This window comes from Sorghum bicolor, chromosome 7 (assembly GCF_000003195.3).
Source record: "Sorghum bicolor cultivar BTx623 chromosome 7, Sorghum_bicolor_NCBIv3, whole genome shotgun sequence".
NCBI classification, from domain to species: domain Eukaryota; kingdom Viridiplantae; phylum Streptophyta; class Magnoliopsida; order Poales; family Poaceae; genus Sorghum; species Sorghum bicolor.
In genome coordinates this window covers 64,067,184-64,080,818 of record NC_012876.2, presented here as the reverse complement: position 1 = coordinate 64,080,818, position 13,635 = coordinate 64,067,184, and the positions used below count along the sequence as shown (strand labels likewise).

General features: G+C 46.3%; 2 protein-coding genes across 2 annotated transcripts; one reads left to right on the top strand and one right to left on the bottom strand.

Annotated features, from left to right (window-relative positions):
* Nucleotides 394–2,216, top strand: LOC8064038 (serine/threonine-protein kinase UCN). Its single transcript, XM_002445867.2, has one exon. It carries the CDS (start codon nt 566–568, stop codon nt 1,895–1,897), a length of 1,332 nt encoding a protein of 443 aa, XP_002445912.1. The 5' UTR covers nt 394–565; the 3' UTR covers nt 1,898–2,216.
* LOC8064037 (leucine-rich repeat receptor-like protein kinase PEPR2) lies at nt 6,796–10,600 on the bottom strand. The gene is made up of 2 exons (XM_002444738.2): nt 7,580–10,600; nt 6,796–7,488 (listed from the first exon to the last, which is right to left on the bottom strand). The coding sequence occupies exons 1-2, from the start codon at nt 10,494–10,496 to the stop codon at nt 7,148–7,150; spliced, it is 3,258 nt and encodes a 1,085-aa protein (XP_002444783.1). The 5' UTR covers nt 10,497–10,600; the 3' UTR covers nt 6,796–7,147.

Below are 13,635 nucleotides of genomic sequence, written 5' to 3'. Positions count from 1 at the left end.
TATTTCTCTCTATAATTTTGGTCACACTTGAAAAGACTTTGACTCTCCAAGATTCTTTGGAATAACTTATAATTTGAAATGCAGGGAGTAGTACATACAAGTATTCAAAAATTATATTCAAATATATAAGATAGTTTAGGGACATGAAACATTTTAGCATTATATGCTTTTCATTTATCATCAATTCTACCATTAATCAAGTTGATGATATCATCTAATTAGGAAACAAAAGTGAGGTTATATGTATCTTTTGTGTTCTCATTTAATATGTGAATATTTTCTACAATGCACTGTGAGAGGAGTAAAACTAAAAACAATTTTAAAAGCAAGAAGGGCGCGCTGTCAGTGTTTCCCTGGCCGCGCCTCCTATATATCTTCCCTCCAAACCCTCCTCGCCTCTCCATCTAGTTAGCTCGGGCCTCCATTGCACGGTTGCTCCTGCTCGCTATTCTTAGCCCAGAGAGCGCGCCACCACAACACGTCCCGGCCGCGCGCGGCGTGCAACACACGGCTGCCCCGGCCCGCGCACCCGGCCGTACGTGCCGTGCCGTGCCGGCCAGCAGCCATGGACATCGACCTCGACCGGGCGCGTGCGCTGCGCGTCGTCGGGCGCGGCGCCATGGGCACCGTGTTCCTCGTCGCGGAGGATGGGCCCTCGGCCTTGCGCCCCAGCCGGTACGCCCTCAAGGTCTTCGACAAGCGCTCCGGCAGCAGCAAGCCCGACGCCGACCGCCGCGCGCGGTGGGAGATCAACGTGCTGTCCCGCCTCGCGCACCCGCACCTCCCCTCCCTCCTCGGCTTCACCGAGACGGACGACCTCCTCGCCTGGGCCGTCCCGTACTGCTCCGGCGGCGACCTCAACGAGCTCCGCTACTCGCTCCCCGACCGCGTCTTCTCCCCCGCCGCCATCCGCTTCTACATTGCCGAGATCGTCTCCGCGGTCGCCGAGCTCCACGCCGCCGGCGTCGTGTACCGCGACCTCAAGCCCGAGAACGTGCTCCTCCGCGCCGACGGACACGTCACGCTCACCGACTTCGACCTGTCCCGCCTCCTCCAACCCAGCAGGTCCGCGGACTCGTCGTCGTCGCCGCCGCCAGCGTCGTCCCGCGGCCACCACCACAACCACCGCCGGTCGCGCGTCCCCGCGCGGAGCGACTCGATGCTCGGCCAGGCCAAGTCGTACTCCAAGCCCCCTCATCAGCCGTGGTCCGCGACGGCGTCGCCGCGGCAGCAGCTGCAGAGCCTGGTCCGGTACATCATGGGGAGCGGCGGCGATGGAGCCGGGGTGGGAAGGAAGAGCAAGTCGGCGCGGGTGTCGCCCGTGAGCCGGAAGCCCGCGAGCTTCGGTGGCTGCGGCTCCGGCGCGTCCACCACCGCCGCCGGGTGGGGCAAGTCCTACTCCTTCGTGGGCACGGAGGAGTACGTGGCGCCGGAGATGGTGCGCGGCGAGGGCCACGGCTTCGCCGTCGACTGGTGGGCCGTCGGCGTGCTGGTCTACGAGATGGCGTTCGGCAAAACGCCGTTCAAGGGCCAGAACCGCAAGGAGACGTTCCGGAACGTGGTGCAGAGGGAGGTCGAGTTCCCGGGGGACAGCCTGCGACGGACGCCGGAGCTCGCGGACCTCATCTCGGGCCTGCTGGAGCGGGACCCGAGGAGGAGGCTCGGGTACGCCGGCGGCGCTGACGAGATCCGTGCGCACCCGTTCTTCGCCGGCGTGGCGTGGGACATGCTCACGGAGGTGTCCCGGCCGCCCTACATCCCGCCGCCAGCCGACGAGGACCTCGCGGAAGGCGAGGGGTTCGACGTGAGGGGCCATTTCAAGGACCTTCACCAGCCACCGCCGACGAAGTCCGCGTCGGAGTCGTCCTCCTCGTCGGAGTTCTCGACGGAGTTCTAGGCGGTCGGATCGGACTAGCTCCTTTTGCGCTTTGGTCCTTAGTAGATTACTGTATTGTAACCGAAGGATCGAGGATGCCTGTACATACATGGAGGCGGGGATGGTGCTGTAAATTCGAGGTAGAGTTGGTGGGGTTGTGCAAACATTTTGGGAAGGGCAACAATGGCTGGCTGGCTGGCGCACGTGTATCGTGTAGGCTCGCGCGCTGCGCTCGATCGAGGATTTTTCTTCGTGTGATTGTTTCGCTTGGCTTGCAAGCGATGATGACCTGATTACCGAAGGAAAAAAAAAAAGGATAACGTGACTTGGGGCAATTTTACTGCTTGGGCCTTGTTTAGTTCACTCAAATATCCAAAAATTTTTTCAAGATTCCCTGTCACATCGAATCTTACAGCACATGCATGAAGTTTTATATATAGATAAAAACAAAAACTAATTACATAATTTGCCTGTAAATCGCGAGACGAATCTTTTGATCCTAGTTAGTCTATAATTGGACAATATTCGCCACAAACAAACGAAAGTGCTATAGTACCGAAATCCGAAATTTTTTCGAAACTAAACAAGGCCTTGTTTGAGTTTTACTCCTACATCGCGTAGGTAGGAATTGATTAGTTCACGAGATAATTCTGATGCCGATTAAAGTAGTAGTTCTAGTTTCAGAGAACGTGCAATGTACGGTCCTCTGATCATCATAGTACACATGATCTTTAGTGGAGCTAAACCTTCCTCATCATTTTGTTTAGTTTTTTTTCTAAGATAAAGAAAAGTGAAGAAAACGAAATAACTATTACTACTAGTCTACTACCAGCCACCAAAGACACAGACAAAAACTAACGAAGCGAAGTCATCACGAAATATACTGTGTACAATATAACCACACTAAAAACAAAAGGCCAAGCAACAATAGATAAAATAACCACAAATTAAAAGAAGTTGCATAGTGGAGAACCAAGCAATGACTGAAATGGTTGGTAGTTTTGTAGAGGTGATTGTACCATTTCAAATTATAAGTTGTTTTGTCTTTTCGAGGTACATATAGATTTTGTTATATATACTTAGATATATATTATATTTGGATACATAGCAAAATAATCTAAAAATAAAAAACAATTTACAATTTGGAATGAAAGGAGTACACATATCATGATATCAATCATAACTAAACTCTGTGTTCAATTTACCGGTGGACCTGAATCAGAATTTGTCAACAATGGAAGGCTTTACGTACATATATAGGCCGGAGTGAGTATATGACAGAGTTTATGGCTTAATTACAACTTATTACAAGCTTAACTAAGGTGGCCTGAGACAGACACCTCTCAATAATTGTTGACTCACCATGGCCGTTGCTTATATTAAACATGGCCATCGGATTCGTACAGATGCTGTGTTGTTCCGAGCTGTTGGTTGTTGAGACAAACCATGCCATCTCCCACGGCGCCACAATTTTCAAATGACACGCGAAAATTTATTTATTTATTGTCTGAATTGAAAATTCAACGTTTAAATTAATTCAGAATCTCTGACACTCTGTGCACGGGTGAACGATCCATCCACGCTGATGGACTGACCTTAATTATATATCTATTAAGCTTCTTATTATTATATATGTATATCTTTTTTTTTTTGGTTCAGAAAACGCTATATATAATTGCACCTAACTAATCGATTGTATGTATATCAGCGGTTGGCAATTATTCTGATGCAGTACGTGTGAGCTTGCAAATGCAACCCTGCATGCATGACAGTAGCAGCTGGCTGGCTGGTGCGCCATTACACATCTTTGTTAGCTGCATAAAGCTAGTGTTTTAGTTTGACCAAATGTTTTTGGGCAGGCTCATAATATGCAGCAGTCCTAATCCTAGCCCCTTTTGATCTCATTGCTTGTTTTTGTAACGTCGCAATACAAGTTTTTAAAACGGGTTTGTGTATGTTGCTTCTGACTACCGCTGTCTATGTTTAAGTGTGAAGTTTAATACTAGTAGTATAAGTAGGAGTGCATTTGGTTAAGAGAAGTTCCTGGAGAATGTTCAGGGATTAGGAGACATGTGACCCTTGCTTTATGCGCGAATTTGGGGACTGGTAACCACATTCAAAAAGCTCTTGGCTAGTTGGCTTGTTAATTCAGTACACAGTACTCCTACAAGATAAGGAAGTTGCTTGTCACTATGTTAGAAGAAACCAGGCGGTAGTGATGGTTCAAGACACGCCACTAGACACTAGCTGGTTCTTCTCTAAGTACACTGAATCTTCTGCTTCTTTGGATGATGATGTTTGTAGTGGTGTCCCATATCATCTGGAACTTTTCATTTGAGGATACGTATCATCATAGATCATAGATGCATTAGTGATTTGTGATGAATAATGTTTTGTAGTTTATCATCGTCTGCCAAAATAACTACACGTCGTGAGCGAATCTATGATAAATCGTCACTGGGGTCGGCCTAAACTTAAAGCCATATATCTATATAGTTGATAACAATTTAACACCATGCATAAAAAGGCACATAGTAGTCATTCATACATGATAAATGCAACGATAACATAATGCGACAAAAAAGCTATTTACAGTGGTGGTTACTTCTTATAATTTCACCCGACGAGTATGATCATCCATATTCTAAAAATAAAGAATTATAGAAATTCTTGCCCAATGAAGCAAATGACACTTTGGGCAAATCTAGCACAAGCAAATGACATTGAGAAACACCTTTCCACCAATGGCGTCCAATAGGAGTAACTAGCACAAGTTTGAGGAACCGATATATCAAAGAAAAAAGATTTTTGTTTGTATCCACCACCAGTTTACCAAGCTTAGAAATAGTGGACACTTTGGCAAATAATCTACCATCAGCTCGTACATTGTCGATGTAAATATTAAGCTCAATAATAAGATCATTTAGGTCCCTTGGATCAAAGTCATCAAGACTCTCCATTTCATCTGAACAGATGAACACTGAACGTACTCTCTTGTGCGTTGGAATGCAAGCAAATTGCCTTTTGCTGAAAAAATATATATATAAAAACCATAAGCTGAAAGCATCTCACAATTATAAATTGATGAGGAGCAAACAATAATTTTGAGATAGGATTTGGGATTTTAGGTTACACGCAGGGAAGCGAACATTCCATATTTGAGCAGGATTGAATCAACGGAGACTGGGAGAGAGGTGGCTGTCCGTCCATCTATCGTCGTATCAACATTCCACATTTCACATTTCTGCCTTGTTCGAATGTTCGTTTGGGCTTATCAGTCAAATCTACCGGTCATTCAGCAATATTTTTCTCTCTCACAAAAAATCAGCCTTGTTTCTGCCATGACTTATCAGCCAAACGAACAAGACGGACGAGCGCGAGCGGCTGCGACCATGGAACGACAACTAGAGCGCCGACGCCGACGTTTCGAAAGTCGGACATGGCAGAAGATGAATGTTTCTAGGTTTCTGCCACAAGCTAACGTGACTTTCCGCCTTCTCCCTAGATTGTGGGCTCTTGAGGTCTTGATTAGTTCTAAAAATTTTCAAATACCCCTATCATATCGAATCTTACGGCATATGTATAGAGCACTAAATATATATATTAAAAAAATAACTAGTTACATAATTTACCTGTAATTTGCGAGACGCATTTTTTGAATCTAGTTAGTCCATGATTAAATAATAATTATAAAAAACAAACAAAAATGCTACACTACCCAAAACTAAAAATTTTCACCAACTGAACAAGGCTTGAGTCTTGATTCTTCTGTCATTGGTGCTGGCCGCCGGGGTCATGCCCAGTTAAACAAATATATGCTAAAAGAAGTTAAAATATATATATAAGTATAAGGAATTCTTAGAAAATCACCAGGGTCAGGTGACCCAGCAACTCCACATAGATTCGTCCCTGCGCATCTCATTTTTTGAGGAGTTAAATCTTTTTAAACTTTATTATATTTTTTAAAAATATTATCGACATAGGTATCTCATAGTATATTTATTTTAATCTAGTGATACTTATTACACATAATAAATATTTTAGTATTGTTTAGTGTACATATCTAGTCAATTTTTTGTTAGAAGAAATGACCCCAAAAAAACAAGGTGTGCAGTTAACTTTGGGAGCCTGATATCACGCTTGACCCACCGATACTGCACGACGTTGATGAATTTAATAATGGACCGGTGGTGTGGCCCAATTCTTCGCCTCTGGATTGTCCCAATTGAAATGGACAATAGCAACAAGCCCAAAGGTAAAAATGGCCCAAACCGTGCATAAAAAGAAGGGGCCCCAAAGCCCCAAACCCCGTTAGTTCTTCCATCTCTTGATCTCGTGTGTATAGCCCTCGTTTATTTCCTCTTCTGACTCTGTGACGGTTGAGGCCGTGCGGCTCCACTAATCAGCCGTTGAGTTGTAGATGCAGCAGGGTGTGGGAGATCGCTTCAGAGTTCAGCCGCCGTGGAAGCCAGGGGTGAGAGACCCGCAGCTTGGTGGGCCTTTCTCAGAGTCTGAAGCTTCGCCGGCGGTATGCTCCGTGGACTCGCTTTCGCCGTGGACGACGTCGGTCCTCAGGAGTCTGGAGTCAGGATGCTAGGCTCGCTGATGACATCCGCCACCAGCTTGTAAGTACTCATCAGCTCCAGCAATGTGTAGGAAAAGAAAACAAGGGATTGGAGTGGATTCCTTTTTTTTCTTTCTGTAAAATTGTCGTTTCACCTTTTCCTTTCCTCTATTTTCTTGATTCCTGCGATTTTCCTTGGAAATTCCTCCAATCTTTTTTTTAGAAAAGGAAATATATTGGAAATTAAAACCCGGTTTATCATCTTGCATTGATCAGTAATAATTTTACACAGTATGCAATTTTTGAATCCATTTATTTTATATGCAAATTTTAGCTATAATATTGTCTTCCAGTACAGGTCCACTTATGCTTCAGGTTATGGCATTTTGAATCCATGAGTTGGTTTGTGTAATTTTCTTCCTCTTCTGCAGATTCCTCTCGAATCACATTTGCTTTTCGCTGATTTCTCTACACTAGATTAGCTGTTCAGCGCCCAAGATAGAATGGTTTGGTTAGTTAATCTGCAGTTACAGTAAAATCCTGCCCACTGCAATTTGTGGGACTAGTTTGTCACTGTTTTACTAAATCTTCATGATAACAATCAGAACACCTTAAATTAATCTGCAACAAAACTTTGCAATTGTGGTTTCCATTTACTTGTATATAATTCATCAATGGAAGATGTTCTATTTGTTGAGAACTTCTCTTTATCTGCTATACTGATCATCAATTCTCATCAAGGTGCCCACTACCTCTCTCATGGAAGGCCTAGATTCGAAAGCCACCTGAGTGCAGGAAATCGCCAGTTCCAGCAAGTCCAGCGCCTTTGCCTTCTCATCTTCAGGCCAATACATTATCTCCTCATCTAGAAAGCTCATCACGCTGCAGTAATCAGAATGCTTCAGGTTCAGTCTCATCCATGCCACAATGTCAACGCCGTCTCCGAAAACAGGATCGACGGGCATCTTCCTACACAGGAGCTCGAGCAGCACCACACCGTAGCTGTAGATGTCACTCTTCTCGGTCAACCTTGTGTTGTATCCATGCTCTGAAAAATTTCCGACAATAGAAGTTAACATAAGAGCAAACAATGGGGCATTGGAATGGATGTGAATTTGAAATAAGGAAATGTTTGTTACCTGGAGCAATGTAGCCAAGGGTGCCAACAACAACTGACACCGTTGCGTCTGCATCCTCATCACCTACAATCTTCCCCATACCAAAGTCTGTGATCTTAGGCACCAAATCTACGTCCATCAGTATGTTGCTTGATTTGACATCCCTATGAACAATCATCGGCACACAATCATGGTGCAGATAGGATAAGCCCTGAGCTGCACCAAGGGCGATCTGATGCCGGACCTTCCAGTGGAGAGGCACTTGAGGCTTTCTTCCATGCAATAGCTCAAAGAGTGTTCCTTCAGTCATGTACTCAGTGAGAATTACACCAAAGTTGCCACGGATGCAGTACCCCTCCATCTTGACGATGTTCCGGTGCTTCACCATGTTCAGGATCTTCATCTCGATGGGGAACTTGACCTGAGTGAGGTCGACCGTCTTCACTGCCCACCGCCTTCCGGGAGCAAGTTCTGTCCGGTAGACCGTGCCATGCCGGCCTCTTCCGATCACATACTTCTCGCTCCAGTTGTCGGTGGCACGAAGGATGTCATCATAGGTCAAGTCTTCAGGCAATTCCTCCGTCGTGTCCAGGCCACTTACCGAGGCGTGTTTTGCCAGCAGGCGCCGCCGTGACCTCTTCACCATGCGGTGGATCACACACAACCCAGAAGCCATGACAGCCAGAGATGACAGTAGCAATGCTACAATGATCCGTGTGTTCCTTCTTATACGCCTCCTGGACTGGTTCTTGGAGCAAGGTGCATTTTCAGACTGTATGCATAGCTGAGGGTTTCCTAGAAACCCCTTGGGTGAACGTTCTGCAAGCTTAACCCAGCCAGCAGGGAGCAGACCAGAGAGCTGGTTGAACGACACATTCACCGCAGAGAGTGAGATCATGTTGCTTAGTTGCGATGGAATTGGGCCAGATAAGGAGTTCCTTGACAGGTCAAGCATTTCCAACACCTGAAGATTGCCAAGGCTGCTTGGGATCGTGCCGCTCAGCATGTTGCTGCTGATGTTTATGATCTGAGAGATGAACTGGAGCTTGCCTAAGCTCCAAGGGATAGCTCCTTCCAAAGAGTTGCTGCCGAGCTGCAGCTCAAGGAGGCCCTGTGTTGAGGTGAAGGCGTCTGGAATCTCTCCACTGAGCTTGTTTCCACTGAGTAGAAGATGCTGCAGGCTGCTGAGTGATATGATCTCTGCAGGTATGCTTCCATTGAGAAGATTATTCTGAAGATCCAGACGGACAAGTCTCTTGAAGCTTGCCAACTCATGTGGTATTGGTCCAGACAGCTTGTTCGACGACAGGTTCAGGTTGCCAAGAAGGGTTAGAGCGCCGAGCTCTGGTGGTATAGGACCAGAGAAACTGTTCCTGGACAGATCAAGCATTGTGAGGTTACGCCATGAACCGAGCACACTTGGTATCCTGCCCTCAAACTGATTGCCGCACAATTCCACGTATGACCACCCAGTGTTTATCCCCAAATCTGAAGGTAAGCTCCCGTTGAACATGTTGTTTCCCAGACGGGCTCTCCACAGAGACTGGCACTTGATGATCTCATTTGGAATGCTCCCACTGAATCTGTTCAGTGCAAGATCAAGAATGGCGAGCTGACCTCCGGTGCAGAGACCAGGTGGGATTGTGCCATGGAAGTGGTTCCCCATGACGTCAACCCAAACAAGTCCATGCGTCGTGTTCAGCCCCAGGTCTTGTGGGAGCTCGCCGGTGAAATTGTTGAATGCCAGGAGGAGATCTCTCAGGCTGCTCATGTGGTTTATCTCTGCAGGGATCTCTCCACTTAGGCTGTTGTTGTAGAGCGCTAGCTTCTTCAGCTGCGGCATCTGCCACAGCGCTGCAGGCACAGGTCCACGGAGCATGTTGCGGAACAGGGACAGGGACCACAGCTTCTTGAGCTCGGCGAGCTCCGGCGGTATCGTCCCTGTAAGGTTGTTGTTCTGCAGGTCAAGGATGAGCAGCTCCTGGCATTTCCCTATCTCCGGTGGAATTGCGCCGGTGACGAACGTGTCCTTGATCGTGAGCCACTGCAGTCTGCTGAGGTTGCCGATGACCCCCGGAATTGTGCCGGTGAACTGGTTGTTGTGCAGGAATAGCGTTGTCAGAGACCCACACTTCCCGATGGACTCAGGGATGGAGCCATTGAAGTCATTCGTCGAGGCCACAAACTTCTCCAGATTCCCGAGCTCACCGATGCTCTCCGGCAGCTCTCCGGTGAACAAGTTGCTGTCGAGGAACACCTTCTGCAGCTTGGTCAGGGAGCCGAAGATGTCGGGCAGGGTGCCTCCGATCTTGTTGGAGGATAGGAACAGGACGGTGAGGTTGCCGCAATTGCCGAGGCTGCGGGGGAGCTCGCCGGTGATCTGGTTGCCGTAGAGGCTCAGGTACTGGAGCCCGCAATGCACCGGGAACTCTGGGACTGGCCCGGAGAGGCCGTTCCCGCTGAGGCTCAGGTAGGTGAGCGCCGGAAGCGCGGCGACCTCGGGCGGGATGGCACCCGAGAGGGAGTTGTTTCTGAGTTCGAGCGTGGCTAGCGCGGTGCACGCGGCGAGCGTAGCGGGGATGGCGCCCGTGAAGCTGTTCAGGCTCAGGTCGAGCGTCACGAGCGCCGGCAGAGCGCAGAGCCCAGGGGCGGACGCCGCGAGCTCGCCGGACAGCCCCGCCCGGGAGAGGTTCAGCGCGGCGACCGCGCCCGTGGCGGTGCAATTGACGCCGAGGAACGCGCAGTGGCTCGACCCGGTGTCGCCGCTGCTGTTGTTGGTGGTGGCGTTCCACGACGGGAGGAGGACGCGCTGGGAGGCTGGCGGCAGGGAAGTGAGGAAGGCGCGCAGGACCGCCGCGTCGCCGGAGGCTTGGGACGCCGCCGGCGTAACGGAGGCGGCGAGCGTGACGAGGAGCGAGAATGCGGCTGCACACGACATGGGAGCTAGCTAGCTGCTGCCTTGATGTGGAGGCGGAGGCTGTCTGCTGCCGGCGCGCGCTTTGAACTCTGAAGGGAGGAATGGCAACAGATAGATGGGCGGATGGCCCTGGCGAACCATGAAAGCATATGCATATATATAGGGCGCTCGTAATACAATATGTACAGCAATTTAAAATAAGTGTTCATTGCGGGCTGCACCATCTGCGGAAGTTTTTAAATTGAATATAGTTTGTGAGTTCACTTCAATAAATAGTATCACATCTCAAATAATTTAGACTCGTTCTGCAAATTTGTTTATTTATTTGTCATATTGCTAGAAACTTGGTGCGAACACACTATGCTGTTGTTTTTGTTCTGGAGTACTCCCTCAATCCCGTTAAAAATGTTATTCTCAATTTCAGAAAGGTCAAACACTTTTATATTTGATTCGATATATTAAAAATATTAATATTTATGATATATAATTAATATCATTAGATAGATTATTTAATATATCTTTAAATAAACTTATTTGGAAACATGAATGTTTTTTTGAATGTTACTAATATATTTTTTACAAACCAGCATAAGTCCTATAATGACTCTTCTTTTTATGGGACAGAGTAGTACACGGTTATGGTCTGAGTTTCATTTTCTTTTTTTCATTGAAACGAAAGTTTCATTTTCTGCTAGCACCATAAGTAGGTGTCACACTATCGCTACCACAGAAAAGATGTGTATTTCACAAGGATATGTGATGTAGGCCAGCAGAATAAGGTCGACTACACCATGCCAGAATAAGCTAGCATAAGATTGGTATCAAAAGCTATACAAGATAAGTTCAGTAATGTAATGTAAAGATAAAGCTAGAGCCTAGACCTAGAGCCCAACTGTATGTTGTGACGATCATGCTATCCGAGAGACCAAGTTGCTGCTGGTGGTGGTTGAGCTTTCGGCTAAATATTCCAAGCACAGATGCTAGGGAACAACAACTGGTGAGGGTGCAGGTGATATCCACAGGAGGAATTCTCCTGTGCGAGTTGGATTTTTTCTAGGGCTCAGAATCTTTGCCCTGCCTTTGTGACCGCTGATGATCTGTGGAGGCAACTAGATTTTGCAGTGGGCTTAGGTGCAGCCGTGCAGGATCCTCTTGTTGCAACTTGCTATAATTATATATTTATCTGGTTCATTCTTTGTGTCACTGTTTGTCTGATATTATTGTGAGTTTCCGCTCACCTCTATTCTGGGGGCAATTTAGTATCGCTTCGGCTTCGGCTCCAACACCGCAGAAGCCAGATCTAGAGCAAAAGCATGGAAACTTCAGCTCCCATCTAGAAGCGTTGCTTCACCTTAACCGTTTGTTGCAGCTGTTGGCTTATCATTTGGAGCGGAGATGAGTGGCACTAAATAAGCCATTCATTTCTCGATTTTTAACTATATTCTTTTTCTACAAAAAATGTTTTAAATACTTTGAACATGGAAAATATCCATATCATATGATTTGTGATCAAGTATACTTTAAGAAATTTATGTATTCTAAACTACAGGGACGAAGTGGGGGGGCTCTAGCCCCCCCCCCCTCTCCTACTGCAGTGGAGCCCCTAGTGCTCCCCCTCTAATTTTAGACATAAATTTATAAGATAGGGTGAGCTAAGACTTTTATTTTTTAATATATTTTGTGAATTTCATCGTTGATCAATTTTTTTAATATAGAACTACTTCATGCTAATATATATATTTTTTTATTGTGAGAGGTTATAGTAAGAGTAAGTCGATGTAGCACTTTTGTTTGGCTCCCCTAAATTTTTTCCTTCATCCCTGCTAAACTACAAATAAGGCCTTGTTTAGTTCGTATTTTTTTTTGTTTTTGGATACTGTAGCATTTCGTTTTTATTTGACAAACATTGTCCAATCACGGAGTAACTAGGTTCAAAAGATTCATCTCACAAATTACAGGTAAACTGTGCAGTTAGTTTTTATTTTCGTCTATATTTAATGCTCCATGCATGAGACCAAAGATTCGATGTAACGGGGAATCTTGAAAAATTTTGCGAACTAAACAAGGCCTAAGTTTATAAAAACAAGCTCAAAGATGCTACAGTAAACTGGGGAACAAGTAATTGGAGGAAAGTATTTTTTTTCTTGATGGTCCTCCGACTTTTTTTATAAAAAAAAACATGAAACCCCAAAAGTTTGCTCATCGTGTGTGTATGGGCATTACTCTTTGTACCTACCACACCTCATCATAGATCTAGTGGATGTCCAAAGTTGCTGCTGGTAATCTGCAATAGACATGCGTGCCTGCTGATTAAGGTTTGCGCCAGTGCAGCTAATAAGCTATACTCCTATATCCTATGACCAAAAACACGTGCTGATTGGTTCATCAATCATCACCGTCGGCGTCATTCAGCACTAGACACTTAGGACAAGTGCACTCTGCTCGTAGAGGGTGGCAGAGGCAAATGGTGGTGGTGTTGCGTGGGGGTGGTTGTGAAGGAGGGCTAGTGCTCAATTGGGCCTACTAGTAGTACTGGCATGCCGGCTACATACTGAAGCAGAATTGGTGAGAGTTTGTTTGTTCCTTGCCTTTTTTTTAAAAAAAAAAGAGTCTTTGATGCATGCTTTCTAGATGATAGAAACCGTGCTGCAAGCACTTCTTCTTTGTATGATGGGAACGGATCTAGTGCAAACTCATCTTCTGTGCAAACTGTACAAATTCTAATCTGGACTATAGGATGTTGATCCAAGGGGCGCGGAAAGATTGAGTAATTTTGCACTTAACCGTCCGCTCTTAATCACACTTTTACAAATCCCTCCTTCCACCTCTCTCATGCGCCCCCTTGGATCAACATCCTGCGGTCCAGATTAAAGTTTGCACAGTTTGCACGGGAGATGAATTTACACTAGATACGTTGCCATGTATGATCCCCTGGCAAACTGTACTGGATGTGCTCAAATAACTAATGCATCTGAGATTATTTTATTTTGCATTATGTGCTGTACTGCTGTTGTTCTAATTCCGGTCTCGAAAAAAAAAAAAAAACTAATCCAACTCCGTTGCGCGCCAGTGCTAGAACAGGAATTATCGGGAGCAGCAGCAACAGAGAAGGTGGATGTTGCCTCCTCTTTTCCGAGTAACTGCACAGATGATAGCACCA

Excerpts from the sequence above, each read along its gene's own strand:
- LOC8064038 (XM_002445867.2), top strand. The coding sequence starts at position 566 with ATGGACATCGACCTCGACCGGGCGCGTGCGCTGCGCGTCGTCGGGCGC.
- LOC8064037 (XM_002444738.2), bottom strand. The coding sequence starts at position 10,496 with ATGTCGTGTGCAGCCGCATTCTCGCTCCTCGTCACGCTCGCCGCCTCC. Across the intron at positions 7,489-7,579 it reads CCTTGGCTACATTGCTCCAG|AGCATGGATACAACACAAGG; the intron begins GTAACAAACATT and ends GAAATTTTTCAG.